This window comes from Chironomus tepperi, unplaced genomic scaffold, assembly GCF_022539635.2.
Source record: "Chironomus tepperi strain 1889 unplaced genomic scaffold, CSIRO-AGI_Ctep_v1 contig_376, whole genome shotgun sequence".
NCBI classification, from domain to species: Eukaryota; Metazoa; Arthropoda; class Insecta; order Diptera; family Chironomidae; genus Chironomus; species Chironomus tepperi.
This window is the reverse complement of record NW_027226498.1, coordinates 4,014,128-4,035,147: the sequence shown is the minus strand read 5'-3', so window position 1 is coordinate 4,035,147 and position 21,020 is coordinate 4,014,128. Positions and strand designations below refer to the sequence as shown.

The window sequence follows — 21,020 nt, the reverse complement described above, 5'->3', positions numbered from 1 at the left end:
AAACGAATCATATTTTGTATCTACACATTGGTAAGAATTCATTATTCAAACTCTTAAAATGACAGCAGGAATAGTATTTATAGCAGCAATAAATGAATTTTTCAATTAAATGGCGATTAAATGCTTATATATTGCACTATAAGATAATTTATTTTTACTTCTATTTCATTTAATTTCTCTTTAGATTTGTTTTAAAAACATTAATGACAATATGCCCCGGCACGGTATTATTAGTATTTATGGTTTCGTTGTGGATAATTGCATCATGGACTCTTCGGCAATGTGAACGGTGAGTCTTTCTTAATTATCAATAAATTTTATTTTAATGCCAATAATTTTTATTTAATAAAATGAGAAAAATTGAAAGAACGGAAGCTTACAGGAATGCCAAGTTTTCATTCATTCAAATGATAAAATTATTCTATGAATGAACCTGAATAAGTATGACAACAGAATATAAAATTGATTAATCCTTAATGATTATGATAATGATCAGGTCATGGTTTTAAAAAATAATTTCTATTCTAATTTCTTTCCCACAAAACCCTCATTTTCCATTATGTAATTAATTATATATTCATACACTTACATTGTGTTTATGCTGATGACCTAATTTTTTTTTTAGGTACAACAATTTTATGTTGACCTTAGTTTTCATAGTTTTCATTTTCATCCGAATGTTCCAATTTATCTTATTCTCATATTCATTACATCAATTATTTGTATAGAATAAATTTATAAATAACCAAAACATCGTGTAAAACAAATAGAAGCATAGAAAGGGACTCATTTTGAAGGAATCATCCTATTAGGAGTCTATAAATTAGTTGCTATAGAATGTCTGACAGAGTTTCAGAACAGAACCACTCTAGTTAATCATAAAAGTTAGTTTTCAACTAGTTTGCAGAAACTTTTTGACTATCTGTTCATTCGCTATAAAATAACTTTTGGTAACTGGAGAATATGTTGATTTTCACGAATAGAAAACGTAATTAATCTCGTCATTTTTATGGTCAACTTTTAGTACACAATCTTTTATTAAAAAACTACAACTTGTGCTTTAAAAATAAAATTTTTACCTATTACAATCTTTGTCCTTGTTACATTTTGTCATTGAGAATTTTTTCTCATTTTTGTTTTAGATGTAAGGAAAGAAAATCCTTGAAAATCGTAATGGAGTATGCATTGTGTCATATAAATTAAATTCAACGTGACTTTTTCAAGATAAACATTTTGTTTTCATTCCATTCTCTTCCTTGTTTTGTCTTGCCATAATATTACATATTTTATTAAGCAGGATTTTATGTACAGACTTAGTTGGAGATTTGGAGCATTTCGGATGTTGAGAAATTCAAATTTAACTGATGAAAACTTTTAAGATTTTTTCTTATTATATCAGAAATTCTTGAAGTTTTAACATCTGGATGGATTTATGTAACTCATTTACTCATTTAATCATACTCTGCGCACAAAAATTATCAATTTAAATCATTTTCAAACTTTCTCTACACTTTTTCCTCTGATTTTACCTCCATTCTATTGTACGAATCATATCCTCTATTTTTCCCCTTGTTATAAGTGAGTGAAAGTTGAGACTTTAAATTAATTTAGTGTCATAAAAATCATGCAGTGAAAAAACAGCAGAATTTCATCCAAATTAAATAAAAGCATAACAAATGTATGTGCTTTATTCACTTTTTTCTACATATATGACAGAAGCAATTGTATGATGTTCAGGAGCGCATACATATGCACGGAGAACTTTTATGATGAGTACGTTTTTACCTTTTTAAATAATTTACTCTCCTATTGTAGGCTTTTGTGTATCTCTCTTTATAAAGTGATGAGGATAATTAAATTAAAAAGAATAATTCAACAGCATTTTGTCCTACCCCACGATAAGCTTTCTTTCGCTTGTATCACCTAAACAAATAATGTGCTTACTCATTTAAATAAGCATACTCATGAGTATACTCAATCAATATAATTAAGCACACTTTTTTATGAGTATAATTATGAGAAAGCTCCTTGTCTGTTTGCGAAACAAAACGAAACGATATGAATATATTTACCTTATAAAAGAAAGAACAAACTTGTGTTGGAAAATTTATAATGAGTGTTTTTAAGTCACATTAACGTAAAATAATGATAAACTAGATTTGTGCTTTAAAGCATAAAAAGCCATTCGAAAAAAATGTATATAAGAGCTAACGCTTGAAAGGTTTGAATGACTTTTCATGCTGTTTGTGCTTTTTGCTGTCAAAACTTAATGGCTTGCATGGCTTAATTAATTAGTTCAACTTTAGCAGTAAAATAGTTAAAATTGTTTTATAAGACTTGCTGCAAAGACGAATGGATACATTTTTCCAAAAAGAAAAAGGAAAGTTTTGATTCCCTTAGTATGTCCCTTGACAATTGTAATGATGAAAGATAATTGTTAGTCTGGTTTAAGTCTTGATCTTTGGTTATTATACTCATTATATGTAATCTGTTAAAAATTCATTCAATTCCTTCAAATTTGTCACTCATTCCATAATTTTTTTAATTTTCGAAGAAAACTTTAAGAATGTTCATCTCATTTTACTCAAAACTGATATAAACATGCAAATTTCACCTATAACAGTAAAATAAAATAAATGTTCTCATTAGAATGAAAATATTATGTACTATCATGGACTTCTATTGTGTTGTATCTACAGAAAATCTTGTGACAATATTTGAGAAAATTTTAAAATGAACACGAGAAAAATTCAATTTTCTGTTATTGTCTTCTTAGTTTTAATATTAAATATTATTTTATTCACACCGTATTCACTTGAAAATATTTTGAATCTGTTCGAATTGAAACCCCCGATTTTTGTACTTTTCGGAAAAACAATGCACAATAGCAAATCGACAACATAGCTTGATTTGTTCGTCAAATTCTCATACATATTCTGAGCATAAAGTAAGATGTGAATATATTCGCAATGGGTTTCTATTCAATCTACTAATTTATCCCAAAATATACAAATTTAAATTTTGTTTAAAGACATTTTGGAATTAATTTTAATATTATATTAGGCATACTTCTGAAACAGAAGAAATAGGTGTCTTAAATTCAATAATATTCAAATTCCATTAATTCGTAGTTAATATTAAAAAAAAATTAAAAAAATTTGTTTTTTGTTATCTTCCCTAAAATATCGATTTAAACTCATGAACGAATCTCAAATATTCATTCAACTTGATTTAAAGTTCATTGAAAGTTCATCTTAAGTTCAAAAATTTAGCATACTCACTGATTCTCTTAAAAATAACTTTATAGCATGTGCGTAAAAGCTAATACAGCCGAAAGCACTTTAGATAACATAAAGAATATTGACTACAACAACGGTATTATGTATGATATATGACGGTATACAATAGAAGTCGTTTCATTGATAGCAATTTTCCTCTCTTTTGAATGTCTTGCGGCTCTACAGACAAGTTTTCTTTTAATATCGTTCGTTGTGCCGAAATATAATTTTCTCTAGTACTATATAATTTTGGTTGATCTTTTGCATCTTTTTTTCTTGAAATTATCCCATATTTTATAAATTTTGTCCAGAAAACTACTAAAAATGGTTTAACTCTGTAAGATTTTAATGAGTTCCCCCAAAAAAGTTTTTCTTCCTTCCAACAACTTTTTCATCATTCTCATAAAAAAAAAAAAAATCCAGTCAACAATAATCACAATCGAGCATCACAACTTCAATAAAAAATCCTTTTCAGCTTTAAAGCAGTAAAAATTGATTACTAAAAATGAGCATTCACACGCTCTTCTACTTTGATCTGATTTTTCCTATTCCAGAAAATGAGTTAGAGAGAAAAAAATGCGAACACATCTGAAATTTAATTTACGAAAAGCTTTCAGTTTTCTGCCAATTTTCTAGGATTTTTGGTGCTAGATATTAATCCCACAACACCTAACTCCAGATTTAAATGAGATCCAGTTGAAAAGTATACAAAATTTAAATATGTCATTAGATATTGTTATGTATATTAAACCCAAGGCGTATTCAGGGATGGGTAGAAAAGTTGGTTTAAGGGTCACATAAGCAATCTGCACTCAATTTTGCACTCAACAAACATAAGTCCAGAAGTAAATATATGAAATCTAGACTGACGTTTGAACTTATATTTTATTGGAATATTTTCTAGCACCAAATACTATTTTTTATCCATAATCATACCAATTTTATCTTTTATTCATTCCTTTTATACATTTTAATTTAATGAGTTGAATTACTCACATCGAAAATTCGAAAAGTAAAAAAAAATTCTGCTGATTTTCTTCTTTTTTATTAAAAAAATATCAGAATAGCTTCCTTTATGGATCCGATAATATATATGAAGAATTTATTATTCATTATACAAAGCATACACAGTCACGTATATGAAACACGTGCATACGAGCTCCATGCTTAAGCTTTTTATATTCAAAAGCTTAAACAAATCTATCCAGAGAAATTTTAATTAACTTTTTAAAAAAAACATGGAGAGGCTGAAAGAGGATTTAAAAAAATTTACTCCATCCTGTCTTTATTATTTACTTATTAAATGTTTGTTTGAAGAAATAACAGAGGATCATTCATACTCTTTGAATGTAAACACAACTCACAATATCAAAAATAAAACTTCATAAAAAAAGGTGACCACATATTACGAAAATGAGACAAACAAAATCCAGTCATTGATTTTAATTATAGTATGTTGATTCTTTTCATAATAAATTTAAATTTTTATATTGCAATGAGCATGACATTAAAAGCCGCGAACTTTATTTTAACTACATCCTGAAAACTACAGATTTAAAAATAATATGAAATATTCAATCTGACAGATTCAACATGCAACACGATGATATGCTATTATTGAATAATTCATTTTTATTGATTTTTTTTTTTTATTTTAAATTTTGACAACACTTACATGTTGTAAATATTTCTCCTTTTTTCTGTTGACTTTAATCTGATACATTATATGTAACAAAGCGAGAAATAAAAAAGTTTAATGTCCGTATATAAAAATTAATTTTTTTACAATATTATGGGATCATTCACTTTTTAAAGAGAAGCAGATTCAAGATTTTGTAACATTTCTGAATATTTGAACCTTTTGAGACTCAAACCTTTGTGACATTTTTAACAAAGTTTGTAATTAGCTTTGTGGTAATGTGCTTTTATCAATATTCTCAACATCATATTCGTATACTCATTTCTTTCATTTTTGATTAATGTCATAATTAATCACCTCAAAGCTGTCAAAATCATCAATAATTGCCCCGGCGACATTAATGAAGAAGACACTGTCAAAGGTCGTTTATTAATATCAGTATTCGATGTCAAAGACAATCTCTATTTCATGTTAATAAAAGAATCTTTGTTACAGCTATCATCATTTGTGTCGCTCGGATTGCAAAAATGAAAAGAATTTTTAATTAAAATTCTTTTAAATTTGGAGTAATTAAAGATTTCAAATTTCCCTGCTTCTGACTTTATTTCATCTGATAAATTTATTATCTTCCACTAAAATTCTGAATTTTTTTGAAAGTTTTTGAGTTTTTCAAAATCATATTTCATAATTTTCATTTATCTCTATTCATATCCAGTTTTCTTTACATGTTTCCTTCATAACGCATCGCAAAACAATAAAAATAGCTAACAAAACAACACGTTTCAACATGTATCCAATAAAAGACAGTAAATAGATACAATAAATTGATGTTATGAAGAGTGGTTAAACAAAAAGGCAATTGTGACCGCTGCAGAGAAACGAGAAATGAATTTCAGAGTATCGATTGACATATCTTATGGGAAAATAGAAAATATTCGTTTCAGTTCATTGACTTTTACAAAAATTGGAAACGACAATCCAATTCAGAACGATTTGTTTGTGGAATAATTTTTGCTCATGATTGTTATGCTTTGAAGCTAATTGAATTTGATTTTTGTGACATTTAGAATTGCATTTTGAATTTTAAGTAGAATATTATCTATATTGGAATTGATTCTTTAGTAGCAAATTATTTGTATGAGTTTAGAGGTTAAATGAATTTGGTAGCTTTTTACTCAGTTGAACCCAATTCATTTTTTAGGAGGTTTATAGTAAGGAGTTAGTTTTATTCCTAACTATAGTGTAAACACGTTTGTCCATGATGTGTAAATAAACTCATTAAAATCCATCTTTATTCCAGCGACCCCATTTTTTACAAATCCATAGTAAACACATACCATTAATATTCATTTCCCCATCACTAACATACATAGTTAGCAAACATTTTTTCTTGCTGCCATTAACTTTCCAATCCCTTCACAAATTTAATTGCTGTTGCTCCTCATTCTTATTCCTGTTGATGAATGAAAATTGTAGTTTCAACAATTATTGGACATTGTATGGCTGAACTAAATAATCGTATGGCACGCAAACTGTAAACTGTTTTAGATGTTAATGTTGGTGTGCACTGTAATCCATTTATATGTCCACAATTTTAATATATTCCATCATTTGAAGCGTTGGTTTTTGCGCGTCCAATATATATATTTTTTTTTGAAAACCGACTTAAGTTGATCCGAAGAAAAAAAATAAATCGACTTGAGTCGAGTGAAATACGAAACTGTTTCTTGTTAACTGTTACAACCCACCAAATCATTTTAGGACACTTCCCATCAAATATCAATCTCATCACTCCTTACAAAAAATTGCTTACATCACGCATTTTCATGAGAATTATTCATAATTTATTTTATAATTGAACCTGCCTTTTCCACAATCATTCATAATTTCTTGGAATTTATGGAATAAAATGTTGAAATTTGAAAAAGATTTCATAATGAAGAACACGGAAATTTGTTGAATACAATGCGGCTCACAGCAATCATATTTTTATGTGTAGGACAAGTGGATATTGTGCTAAATACGTACTGTGGCCGTGGAATTGCCCTAACATGCGGGATTGTTGTTAGTTTAAAATCCATTAGTTTTAGTGAATAGTGTAATCATACATGTTCATTTATAAATAGTTGATGCGTTTCTGTAGACTTTATTAGCTAACTAATATTCACGTTCATTCTGAAAATTGAAACTAATTTTATGAAAACTTATTCAGGTTCTTTTAGGAAAAAATTTATTAAACATATATTTTTGATTAAAAATTTTAAAAACAAAACTTATTTTTCATAAATCTCAGGTTTCATGATGATGAACATGCCAATTTATTAAACTCGATGTGGCTGATTGCGATCACATTTTTAAGTGTAGGCTTTGGCGATATTGTGCCTAATACTTATTGTGGTCGGGGCATTGCTGTTAGTACTGGTATTATGGTGAGTTGTTTGATATTAATTCCATTTCAATTTTGTAACCATTTTGATAAATTATAAAATTCATTGAGTTGTTTCATGACTTAAACTTAATTTTCATTTCATCACTCTTTCTGTCTTTTTGTCATTCCGCTTTTAAAGCTCCTTATTTTTTTCATACTATATTTCAAAATAACGAGAGGTGTAAAAATTTCTGCCCGTCATGCTTGACGGAATTATTTCCTAGCCTAAATATATAAAAAAAAAACTCATTACATAACTCTCCAATTCACCGCATGAAAATTTTATCTACAATCTACGAATAGAGCAATGTAAAAGAGATGTTAATTAAGGAAGCTTTTCATTGTTAAGTTCTTTTCACCTCTTCCTTATTGTCGAAAGGAAAGGAATTTTAATGACTATCACTTGACTATCACATGATTTTCTAGATTTTTTTACCGTTGAGTTTGTTGTGTGATTACTTGTTCTTGCCTGCTTCATATATATAATATAAACACATTAAAAATAATGAAATGAACTAAAAAAACGTGTAAAAATGTGTATTAAAAATCTGAAGATTGTGAATGATAAAGTTTTCGGATATTCAAATTTATGACAAATTCAAGACTTATTTAGAAAATTTAACAATCTAAATTTGAAGGAAAGTTTGCTACATATTTATACCGGTGAACTTTATTTTCAATGCCACACAATATTGAATATATTTCCATACAAATTCTACCTTCTTTTATGTCTTCTTCTCATTTTTTCCTTTACCCTTGATTCTTTCCCCAACAACAAAAATGAATAAGCTTGTGAAGAAGGCTCCATTACGGAGTTTTAAATGCTCCGCTAAACCTCATATGAACGGCGCCAACTTTTGACAGTCATTTGGCCGCAAACAGAGCCACCTCCGTGGCAGAGCCTTTTTTATTAGTGTCATTTGGGTATTGAAATTCAATTTGCATTTTTATTAAAGAAATAAAAACTTTGCTTAGAGCTACAAATCGAATCCCTTGTAACCAAACAAGAAAACTGAAATTCACTATAACTTTGATGCCAAAAGTGTGAACTTTACATTATAGTTATTAAACCTACAAAAATTCCTTTAACGAATACAAGGTTGTGATGAAGAGAATATTTATTTTTCATGTAAATGTGTGCTTGTGGCTGCAAGTAAAAAATTTGAATTGAAAAAAAAAAAAAAATCCTGAAAGATTAAAGATTGTTGAATGAATTTTAATGAAGTCAAGGAGAAAAGAATGAATGAAAGACTTTTGTAGTCGCTCTACTGGAATTATCATCCTTTTACATTAATCGTTTCCATTGTCATGCGTTATTCTTTTGCGGAGAATGCTGTGCGACAAAGTCTCTTCATTTTAATTTTAGTGATTAATTATGAATAATTAACCATATTGTAAGCGTAAATGTATTCAATTTGTTGGTTTGAAATTAAAATTTATTTTGATTTTTTATAATAATTTGTAGAAAAGCTTCAAATACCATCAAATAAATTAGAAACCACGAAGAATTTGGAATATTTTGTCTTTGTTATGTACATTGTTTAATTAATTAAGTTTTGGATGTGGAGTTGTTAAGCAGAAAAATTTGAATAATTTGATTGCTGATTTAACTTAATAATTTCTATTCAAATTTTAAAGAAAATATATATATTTTCGGCTAGATTATTTTTGTATCATTAATTTGAAAGATACATCCCTATTTTGACACAATGAAATAAACCTTTTTATGCAAAGTTCATTAGAAAATTTATTCAATAGAGCTATTTCAATGATCGCATTATTAACTGCGCTACATATCAGATAAAAGAAAATCAATCAAGGAATGAAGAATTCATTGAAGGTTTTTTTGGTCGTTATGCCTCATAAGTTTTTAGTTGTTAGTAGTTTATTTAAATAAATTCTTAAAAAACACATAATGATTGACGATTTCCTGAGTAAGATGGAGTGATGAAGATGAAAAATCATCATCAAATTTAAATATTTCTCGATTTTACTCTCTTATCAGATTTTCCGAAGTAATTTTTCATTTATTTTCCTTTTCCTTATTTATTTCTTTACATAATTCAGGGCGCGGGTTGTACGGCACTGCTTGTAGCTGTTGTATCACGGAAATTAGAATTGACGCGTGCGGAAAAACACGTTCATAACTTTATGATGGACACTCAGCTAACAAAACGAGTAAGTATCTGAGATTATATATTTAATTATTGATAAGTGACTTTACAATTTTAAATTAAAATCTAATAAAGCTCCAGAAATTTATCTAGCTCTTATTATCTTCAATTCTATTTCAGTTGAAAAATGCAGCAGCAAATGTTCTCCGAGAAACGTGGTTAATTTATAAGCATACAAGGCTCGTGAAGCGCGTTAATCCAGGTCGAGTGAGAACTCATCAAAGGAAATTTTTACTGGCAATTTATGCGTAAGTTTGATGGACTTTAAAAGTCATTTTTTACTGTTATTTAAAAAGACAGAAGACTGACGCTGATAATAAGCATGTCCACGATAATCGACATTAAAGATAAGCATGTCGTTGTGAATGAGGAAGAAAATTGGATAGAACAATGGGAAAAAAATGTGATCATAAAAAGGTCGTAAAATCCTGCACGTTTTCTTAGAGCCTCAACATGTTCGTATTTGTGATATTAAGAATGATTTTTGATGCTCGTTTTGGAATAAAAATGAGAAAATGCTTATTTTTGACTGTATTTCGTTCATTAAATTCTCATTAATTTCTCCTTTTTCTGTCTTAATTCACACGCATTTGTACGACGCGCACATGAAAATAGATTGCGGAAAGTCAAGATGGATCAACGGAAATTAATGGATAATGCAAACACAATAACTGATATGGCAAAGGTGAGATAACTGGATGAAAGTAATTTATAATTTTCAACATATGATTATGGCTGTGTCATCATTTTTGCAATAGACCTAATTATCCATTGGATTAAGCTTAATCATTAAGCAGTGAATAACTTTATCAAGTGATTTGATTTATTATGGGAACCTGTGTGCCGTCAGTTTTCTTCAAAATGCTTTGAATTGTTGACCATGGTGTGCCGAAAAAATAAATGTTTCCATCACAGGATTTGATTTTGATTTTTTATTTTAACTTCATCAGTACTTACTTCCGTTTTCATTTTTTCAAATGTTTGTGTATTACACTATATGTTTTCATGAGTAAATTTTCACACGTTTTATCATCGTTGACACCACATCAAGGAGTTGATAGGAAAAAACCATGTAACCCAGCCATTATCATGTTGAATACTTGTTTACAATACTCATACATACAGATTTCTTTCATTTTTTCCACCTTTCTTCCTGTTTCATATACAGACATCAAATACAGTTTACGAAATTGTTTCGGATATGTCATCACGTCAGGATGCTTTAGAGGAAAGATTATCTGGTCTTGAAGATAAATTGCAAACATTACAAGTAAGTATGAGAAATGTAGAATTTCTATGAGAATAATAAGTATGTAAAAAACGTAAAATAAGAAAGAATTATTAAGAGTTTCTCCAGAGTTTTTTTTTTTGAGTTTCTGAATACTTGATCCACATTTATCTTTGATTCATGCAAAACTTAAACTTGATTAGGTCATACCAAAGCTCAGTCACATCGTGAAAAAGTGATGTTCTAGAGATCATTGTACTCTTTTTTTGATGTGGTGAATGACATAATCAGCAAGAATGCATAATAAAATTGTTTTGTGCAATGAATACTAGTGAAAGCCATACTTGTGTGTATTTTATTGTTGATGAAGTTTATAGAAAAGAGAGAGAGAGAAAATGAATGAAAAAAATTTAAATATTTAATCAACAGAAAATGTTGTTTATGAAAAAATAGAACATTAAATTGAGAAAATGAAATTTTCCACCTTTTGCGAGTTACGTAATAAGTGAAATATCCCTGAGACTAAAAAAAAAACTTTTTGCTATCCGCATGCTTCATTGACTCATATGTTCATAAAAGTACATTGCCTCTGGAAAATTTTCATATTTCTCTCATTTTGCATTTGAATCAACAAGTTGCATTTTGCTTTTCGTCATATACATAATATATATGCAATGAAGCCGACGTGAATGGAAACGTTCATGAGAAAATATTTGAGGCATGAAGGAATAAAAATGAATGGAAAAATTGCATGCATTATAGTCGATAATCGATGATTTGAATAATGAATTTGTTGAGAATGCATTTCCTCATGTTTCATGCTCTATCGCCTGTGAGTTCTTTCTCACTAGAAGGATTCTTACAAGATTCTTAACTATATGAACAATAATTTTTTTTGTTTCAGGAACAACTGGAAACACTACCTGAAGTTCTCACACGATGTCTTGCTCAGCATCAAGAACGAATAGAGCAAAGACGCAATTTCCTTCATCCTGATATGGCAAATGCAAATTCAACACCTGGCGGACTTCAAAATCCTGGATCAACATTGCCGCCATCGTCTCCATTACCGCCACTGACAATAGGTTTGCCTTTAATACTTCCACATTCTAGGTGAGTGTAGTTGTTACCACAAATCCCGCGAACACACACTATGCACTGTCAACTGTTGTTCTAATTTCTCATTGCTTTTTGTGTACCCCGAGTGGACAAAAAAAATTATGATGACTAGTGTAACGATTTTTTGTTCACACGGGAAGATTAATGGATCAGGAGATGAATTTTCCCTTTTTGAAGAACTATTCTTCATTGAAAAAGCTTAAGCGCGGACAATAAATTTTTCCTTTAGAAAAATGCGCTAAAAAGAACGTAAATACTGTCTTGCTCTTAAAAAATTCGAGTTTATTATTCTTAACGCTACGTAAATTTATCCACTAGTACCGCAGAATTATCAAGAGAATTTCTTGTTTTGAATACACATCGTAACACCTATGTACACTTGCTACATTTAAAATGAATTAGATTTTATTTCTGATTACGTATTTCTGTGACATTTTGCTGCTCTTGTTTTACGTGTGAAAATTATTAACAAAACATTTGAATATTAAAATGCTCCATTCTCAAATAAAATTTGTAGCATTCGACATTTATAAATGCTTTGCACAAAAATATTTTAGTTATGATGATTTTTGTGGGAATATAGCGAATGAATGTGAATTTTATTTTTAATGAATTTTAAGTGCCCAAAATTAATGAGTTTCAGCCTTCTTCATTTGTGTCGCTCTAGTTAAAATATAAAAATAAGTGAATAGGAGTTTAGAACTTATTTGCTAATAGAATTTCACTTGTACAGTTATGATACGTATGATTTTTGAATAAAATCACTGAATTCAATCTAAATAAAAATAAAAAAATCAACATTATTGAAGTATAAAAAGCAAAATATCACAAAAATATCAAAATATAAGCTTAACTAACAACCAAACAGTTCAACAAAATTTTGTTCATCCCCATTTGACCAGAAAATTTGTTTTTTGCTTATCGCTAATTTGATTGCTTATTTTTATATCTGTGTTTATTATTTTGAATATTTAGCAACAAAAATCCTCCAATAGAATATGAGTCCAACAACCAAGAATCAACGCATCATCATCATCGTGATATGGATTAAATAATAAGATCAAATAAAAATATTTCTATGTGATTCATACGATACAAAATATTGTGACAAAAAAACCTAAAATTTTGTTATTCGAAAGAGAGCAAAATTAAAATTTTTTTATGCTGTTGAGAATTCAAGATAAAATTTCTCACAAATATAATATGCACATAACATGTTCATTCTATATTGACTGCTCTTTGTGGAATTGCATGCAAGGAAAAAAAAATTCAGTGCAAAAAATGGAGTTGATGTCATTTGATGATGATGCTCATGGAAGAAAAAAACCAGATAATGTCCAAATCATCCATGGTTACTAAAAAATAACCTAACTTTCTTCCACTCGAAGTAGTCATGAACGTTTTAACATGCTTTTGTAAATAATTTTTGACTCGGAATGTACACGTAGTAGAAATAGTCGGAGATCCGGCCACAGGTCAACTTGACTCAAGCCTAAAGCTAGATTTAATCTAATTGGACCTCGGGCAATAGTCATGTTAACCTAGGGCTGGATTTTCAGACATTTCTATGTCATATACGTTCCGAGCGAATCGGTACCTGATTTGGATTCCGATTAGTTTTTATTTTAAAGCTAGTTTTGTTTTTTTTAGCTACAGAAATAGTATTATTGAAAATTAGATAAAGTTTGTGCTATAATGTGAATTAAATTATATGTTAAGTTCAGTTAAATTTTGGACACTTAATGGTGTGAGAATTTAATTTGACAAAGTTCTAGGTTTGACGTTAAAGACATAAAATTTAAGTTTCTAGTAAAATGATTAAATCTTAGTTGAAAAAGTTGATATTAGTTCATATAGTATTCAACAGCATATTGCAAATGAAAACTCACTCCATAGTGTAAAAATTTTAAAATAAGATTGTGTTTAGTTTATGAATACAAAATTTATAAAAATGTTTGTAAGAAATATTCATTTCTTATATCTATCCTCCTTACCTTTTCTTTTTTTACATATATTTTTTCGAAACAAATTTATGAATAAATCCACAACTGACATTTAACACACATAATAATATTCACCTGAAATGGACCATAAAATAAATAGTATCCCTTATAGAAGCGCACCCACAGCAGACACAACAGGATCATCAACCAATTATCAATGGCCACCAAGTCCCATACTACCATCAATATCCAGCCGAACACCTCATCTGATACCCGAAACAATAATGCCAACAACAGAAAATGATGAGCAGCACAATAATGATTTAACATTCATATTAACAAATCAGAACAATAATAATAATAATAATAATAATAATAATAGTGACTATAATTCCAATGAGCATAATAACTCATATCATGGATCAATTGTTACACAAAATAATAATCATCGTTCGGCAAGCTGAACAGTGTTTAGAACTAACGAGAAATCTAATAATAATTATGTCTTAGAAACGGACCTGTAGTGGTGTGATAATAAATGGTAATTAACATAAGTTGATGATTAATTATAGGACTAAAACAAAACACAGATACGATTGTAATTAATTCGAAATTGAAAGTAAGATGACAACAATGAAGCATTTGAATTTTAATTCAAGACAGAAAAAAGTCATACAGCCACATAGCGTTAAGTGAAAGAATGAAAATGAGGAAAACCTGCAGGCTTTTTTGTTCTTAGTATTTTTATTTATTGTCAGTTTGTTTATTCTTTATTTATGTCATTTGCCTTCCTAGTGCGCCTTCAACAAGTGTTTCTCTTCACTTTTATTTGATTTTTTGTCAACCTTAAAAATAAAACAAAAATCTGAGAATGAAGAAGAAGGTAAAGCTTACTTTTGACTGCCTGATGAGTCCCTTGGTTGAATTTTGTCAGGATTGCCTTCAATGCAATGAATAAAAATAATTAAAACAATATTCCTCGTACGGTTTGCTTTTGATTAACAATATAAGTCTTCTATATGAATAAATGGAAGTTGAAAGTATCTTTAAAGCAGAGCTCTAAGTTGACTCGGATTTTGATCGAAAAATCAACTCAAGTTGAGTCAAATCGACTTCGAGTTCTACTTCAAACTATTCACACAAGCTTATTCAACAGTTGTTGGGATATGAAGATATGCTTAAATATTAAGCTTTGTTTTGCATTTAAATGCACTGTATGAAACTTTTTCATTAGAAAAGGAGAAAAAAGGGAAATAAAATTGCACTGGTAAAATGTGATACTAAGTCAGTGTGAGTTTAGCGTGGAGCTGGATTTCACCGGATCCGGATCGACGCTAGAATCTCATCGACCTGGGACCACATTTTTTTGTCTTTTCTACGTTAAATTTATTCAATTTAGTCAAAATATTCCTATCAATTTGAAGAATCAACAACTTTAAGAGCTTTTAAATCCAATTTTGATAAGAATGCTGATCATCAAGTTAATAAGAAAATCTAATATAAGCTGAGAGAATTCACCAAAATTCACTCTTCACGACATGATATCGGTGATTTATTGATCTTACTTAATTTATTGACTCCAATAAAATCATTGAAAGAGGTAATAAATAACATTTCATCACAGTAGTTATGAAATATACTCTCATCAACTCAATATTTGAGTGTTTATATTAATACCTCTGCAATAAATTACACTACTTTGTTGTACATAAAAGAGTGAATAACATCGTTATAATGGAATTAACTGTTTATGTACATCACAATGCTTACTTTTTGATGCATTATATTAGTTGTTTGCTTTCCATAGATAAGATTAGGATAATAAAGAGAATTAATGGTAAATTTCATTGAATTATTTTGAAAATTTTTCATTTCTGATGAACATTTGCAAATTATAAATGTCAAAATATATTCTGACAAAATTCAACCAAGTGTAAAAACATAAAAATATATTTTTCCATTAAAAATAAATATTAATAAGAAATTAGACGTTAAATATTTCAGTAAAATTTAATTCTGTTAAAAAAAAAATGTTGAAATATTTTTAAAAATAAATTTCTTAAACTTTAGTTAGTTAGTTAGCTAGTTAATTAAAATAATTAAGTATGTAGATAAAATTAAGTTATATGATTAACAACAGAAAAATGTTAAATTGAACAAAAACAATGGAAATGTAGGTAAATTAGCTTTAAGTAGGATAAATAAATGAATCAATTGTAAAAACACGGAAATTGATTGATTTATTAGTCGATAGTGAAACAATTTTGTATAAATAAATGTAAACATATTTATACTAAGCACAAAATTATATCTTACAAAAATTTAATACTTTGATTTTTTAATAATGAAAATGTTAACGATAATATTAAGCCATTTAAGTGAGAATTGTAAAAGGGGGACAGATTTTGTTTTTAAATCCAAATCGTAAATTTAATTTAAGGTTTAAAAAAATATTGAAAAAAACATTCTGTGATTTTTCAATATAAATTAGTGAAATCATTTTTATGAAATGCAACATCATGATTTGAATAATGAAATTTTCGTAGATCTTCTGATAGTATTCTTTGTTGCACTTTTTTAGTGTTGCTCTTAAAATTAAAATTAATTTTGATATTATCAAAAATTTACCGAGATCAGAAATTCATTGAATCTTTACAATAATAATTTAAATTCAGGTTTAAAAAATATTAATTAATGTAGATATTAAAAAAAAATATGATTTAATTCTTCAAAAAATCGTTTTAATAAATCTAACAAATTGGCTAAAGTTTTACTTTTCTAAACAATTAACTAGACAAGCTGTGTGATGCGACATCAAAAGATTAAATGAATCACACGAAAAACACAAACAAAAAACTAAAATATTCTAATTTTAAAAAGACATAAACTAATTTGCATAGTATCCTAATTAGATATGAAGTGCATGAAAAATAGACAAAAGGAGTTGAAAAGATAAATATTTGTAGTTTGTTTAATTAGCAGCACATAAACATGTATGCAACAATGTATTTAATTAACTGTCTTCTCATTTCTATCTTGTTTTATTTCAAATTAATTTCAAAAATTTTCTTATTCAATTTTATATTTCATTATAGAAGAAAATGAAAATATATTAAAAAAATTAATTCTCTTTTTGTTTTTTTCTGTAGAAAAATAAAATTTCACATAAAAAATTCCGAGGTAAATACTGCATAGAAATAAGGATTTAATGATATTATCTCAACAAAAATTGGGATTAGAAAATTTACATGAAAAACAAATTCTAAAAAGTTGTAATTAAATCTCGTATTAAAACACCCTCGTGACTGTATCTTCTCGTTTTTTACCATCATCATACACGATGAATTTTTCAACTTAAAATTTTTTATTAAATTTCTGTGAATTATTCTTTTTTAGACATTATCCATCCTCAGGATTTAGAGAAAAAAAAACACTTGTGATTACATCTTATTTTACATGTTAAAATGAAGACTGCTGTTGCCATTTGAAACCTAGAATGCTTGAAAAATGTTTCAACAGATATTTGGATATGCATTTTATAAGTACAATATCCAATATTATAATTTTTTATTTCAAAATATACAAAACCTAATTCTACAGAATGCTTTAGCTATGACCTTTCTTCTTGTCTACACTTGTAATTCATGTTCTTGCTATGTTCTCAAAAATAATTTTTTATCAACTTTCGATGTTAGGAGTCATTTTTCTAAGAATCATTAAATTTTAAATATTTTAATAATTAAAAATTTGGCTCGAATTTTACATGAAGTCAAGTCGACTTTTCCAAACAAAAATGTCTAATGGTTAATAACATATTAATAAATTAATTTATTTTATGTCGTAACATACCAATTAAGATTATTTGACATCCAAAATATCTGTTTAAATATTTTCGAAAGTTCTTCCAATAAATCTCACAATTTAAATTCCCTTAAAAGATACAAAATGAAATAACAAATTCTAAAAAAATAACAACAAATAATCAACAAAAAATTTTAGAAAATATTAGAAAAAAGAAATTAGTATCGATAATGTCTTTCTTCTTCAACTCCATCGATGCAGAAGAAATTTATTTTACCCAGAATTCAATTTTATTTTCATGTACATAAAGTATAAAAAGAAACACACAAGAATGAAAAATTTTTTTTCAATTGCTAGAATCTGATAATTCTAAACGATAATGATTATGTCGATAATAAATGAAAGTGACGATGAAGATTAAAGTGTAAAAAAGTAAAAAACAATTCTATCAGAAATGTTTGTAAATATAAAAAAATCATCATCTTGTTATTACTCTAGTAACTCTCTACATATGTATATTTATCATATATCCACTTTATACTTATCAAAAATGTTAATTCAATTCACTCTTTATATTTCTTCTTCTAAATCTCTTTCTCTATTTCTATATAATCTAATCTATCTTCCAGAGTTCGAAGCCGGTTTTTTGTAGAAATCAATTCTCATGTATTTAAATGGTTGAACTTGTCAGAAATGACTTCAACTTGTCAAAAAATACAAAAAAATGGTATTAGCCAAGAGAAACCAGCTTCGATATCTGCTATCTTCTCTATAAAGAATTTTTTTCATTAGTAAATGTGCTAAGCATGAATAAATTTATTTATTTAAAAATATTGAAACATTAAAGTTAACTTTGCTTGAAAAATTCTTAAGTAGGATCATCTCGAGTGAATAAAAAAAGTGACTAAAATATTTTTAATGAGATTTTCAAAAAACAAAACAGATTCATTCCCAGGGATCTTCTCAAGGATTAGGAATTTTCAACTGTTTTGTCTAAAATTTGAATCTTTAACTGTCATTATGTTAATTATTAAAGAATTTTCAATCAATAACTCTGTTGATTCTAGAATTATACTCTACGAATCAATTTGAGAATATTTTAATTTAACGGTCTCGTGAATAACTAAGAATTTCTCTTTTTTTTTATTCTGAACAGGTTTTTTGTTGAAAAATAAAAAAAAACTCTAAATTTTTGCGATCCTTATAAAAGTTCTAGCTACGCTCCTGATTCACACTAGTTTAATTCTCAAAATTGCTTTTGAAGTAATGTGAGTGTAATGAGCATCAAATTTGTCTATTCACCAACCAAATTTATTCTCAGTTCAATGAATTGTTCCTAACAACAAATGAATGGAATGATAAGAAAAGAAGCATTCAAAATGTCAAGCTTATTATTGCTTATATAATCAATCGATTAGTTCCTTCATTTGCTTGAAAAAAATGTCAAGGGGAAAATATGAAAAAAAACTGGAATAAAATTTATGTTGAATTTTTATACAATTTGATATTTAGGCAATCTGTTTTTTCAAATTTATGTAGATATAATGCTGTTTACTTAATGCTTAAAATTTTAAGATTTCAAATTTTATTTTTTTGAAAATCTCATTCAAAAATTTTGCATGAAAAACTTAATCTACTATAATTGTCTTATGGTCGACGAAAGTGCAATATCCTTTCACAGAATTCAAAGAGGAAAAAGTAGAAAAAATGAAACAGAAAATTTTTAAAACCAGAGCTCGAAGTCGACATAAATCTTATATGGAATCGAACTTTTCCAAAAAGCGGCATCTTCTTTACCACTTATAATCTCTTCTTCTAACTATTCCTCGACTCTAATTCATTGTTGAGAGGAAGTGTCTCTGGCCTAATGCACATATTTTTACTGACAACTACATCGAAAAAAAATTAAATTGGAGATGAGTTTTGAAACAGTCAGATGAACCAAATTGCTGACAATGGCTTTTTTTCTTTTGAAAAAGAACAAAGTGAAAGATCATAACACACCATATTTTGCATATGTGATAATAATTAAAATTCATTTTTCTAAGGAAATGTTCAAAAAATTGTGGTTTTCAAGAAAATTGAATAGGAAAACGAAAATAGAAATTAAATAAGTTGTTCACAAAGAACAAATACTCAACTCGTTAATGTTCGAAAATCAAGAAAAATTATCTGTGCAATTTATTTAAGAAATTTTTCCAATTTTTGTATTAATTATGCAATCAAGCATTTTAATAAACATTTAAATTTTTTTCAATATCACGTTAAAAAAGTTTGAATTTGCAATTTAATTTGTAATATTACAAACATTGTCATTGATAAATGCGTGACTTCAGCGAATTGTTGTTCTAACGATCAGAATTGATTAATAAATAAATGCAAGAACATCCTTCCAGTAAGATTTGATATCGATTAAGTACGTAAATTATAATTTTATAAGTTACTTTTATTCAATAAATTAATTTCTAACAATTATAAACGAAGTCATTTCTGAACCTAGAACACAGATCTGGTAGAATCCAAGTGACTTCCAGGCACAAAACACAGATATAAGGTTGTTATGAATTATTAATAATTGATTGAAACAAATCAATAAAATAAACAACTGAATAAATTTATGAATATTAAATAGTTTTACCGCGTAATATTATAATTCATTATTTTAGAATTCAAAATTTCTTGCATTTTTAGAATCTGAGCAATTTTTGGCATCTGGTAGAAAGCGTTTATCGTTAATCGAACAAACGAACGAACAAAGTGCATTAGTAAGTTATTTTTTCGAAAAAACAAATGTTCAAAAATGCGCTAAAAAATTGAATCTCAAAAATAGCTCTAAATTCAATTCATTTCTAGTTTACGAAGCGTAAAGCTTTTAACAAAAAAATTACAAAAGTACTCGTTCTTATCGAGTTACTTCAGCGCATTTTTGTCCCAGCGATCAGTAATTGATTTTTAAGTCAGTTCCTTGTCTATAAAACAAGATCCAGTAGGATCCAGGTCACTTCCAGACCAACAAAACAAGATCCAGTAGGATCCAGGTCACTTCCAGACCCACAAAAACAAGATCCAGTATGATCCAGGTCACTTCCAGATCCACAAAACAACATCCAGTAGGATCCATATAACTTTCAGACCCACAAAAACAAGATCCAGTAGGATCCAGGTTACTTCCAGATCGACAAAACAACATCCAGTACGATCCAGGTCACTTTCAGATCTACATAACAAGATCCAGTAGGATCCAGGTCATTTAAAGACCAACAAAACAAGATCCAGTTAATTCTAAGTCACCATACTTGGAATTTAAGAATTTCATCATTTAACGGATTTTCATAATTTAAACCACATAACGGTCAAAAAAAATTCAAACATTGTTCAGCAAACACTGATAAAACATCGAAAAACATTGA

General features: G+C 27.9%; 1 protein-coding gene across 4 annotated transcripts in view; it reads left to right on the top strand.

The window, feature by feature from the left end:
• The window catches only part of LOC139096228 (small conductance calcium-activated potassium channel protein-like), a 111,310-nt gene extending 93,819 nt beyond the window's left edge, over positions 1-17,491 (top strand). For 2 of the 4 annotated variants that reach the window (XM_070647924.1, XM_070647925.1), the window contains 8 exons: positions 185-289; positions 7,211-7,346; positions 9,413-9,523; positions 9,640-9,767; positions 10,135-10,204; positions 10,688-10,789; positions 11,652-11,860; positions 13,970-15,707. In XM_070647924.1, the coding sequence (XP_070504025.1) occupies positions 185-289; positions 7,211-7,346; positions 9,413-9,523; positions 9,640-9,767; positions 10,135-10,204; positions 10,688-10,789; positions 11,652-11,860; positions 13,970-14,273 (1,165 nt within the window). In that variant the 3' untranslated portion in view covers positions 14,274-15,707. Of the gene's footprint in view, positions 1-184; positions 290-7,210; positions 7,347-9,412; positions 9,524-9,639; positions 9,768-10,134; positions 10,205-10,687; positions 10,790-11,651; positions 11,861-12,841; positions 13,948-13,969; positions 15,708-16,958 lie in introns of those variants that run through there. The other 2 variants (XM_070647927.1, XM_070647926.1) reach the window with 2 other exon arrangements.
• Positions 17,492-21,020: the final 3,529 nt, after the last annotated feature.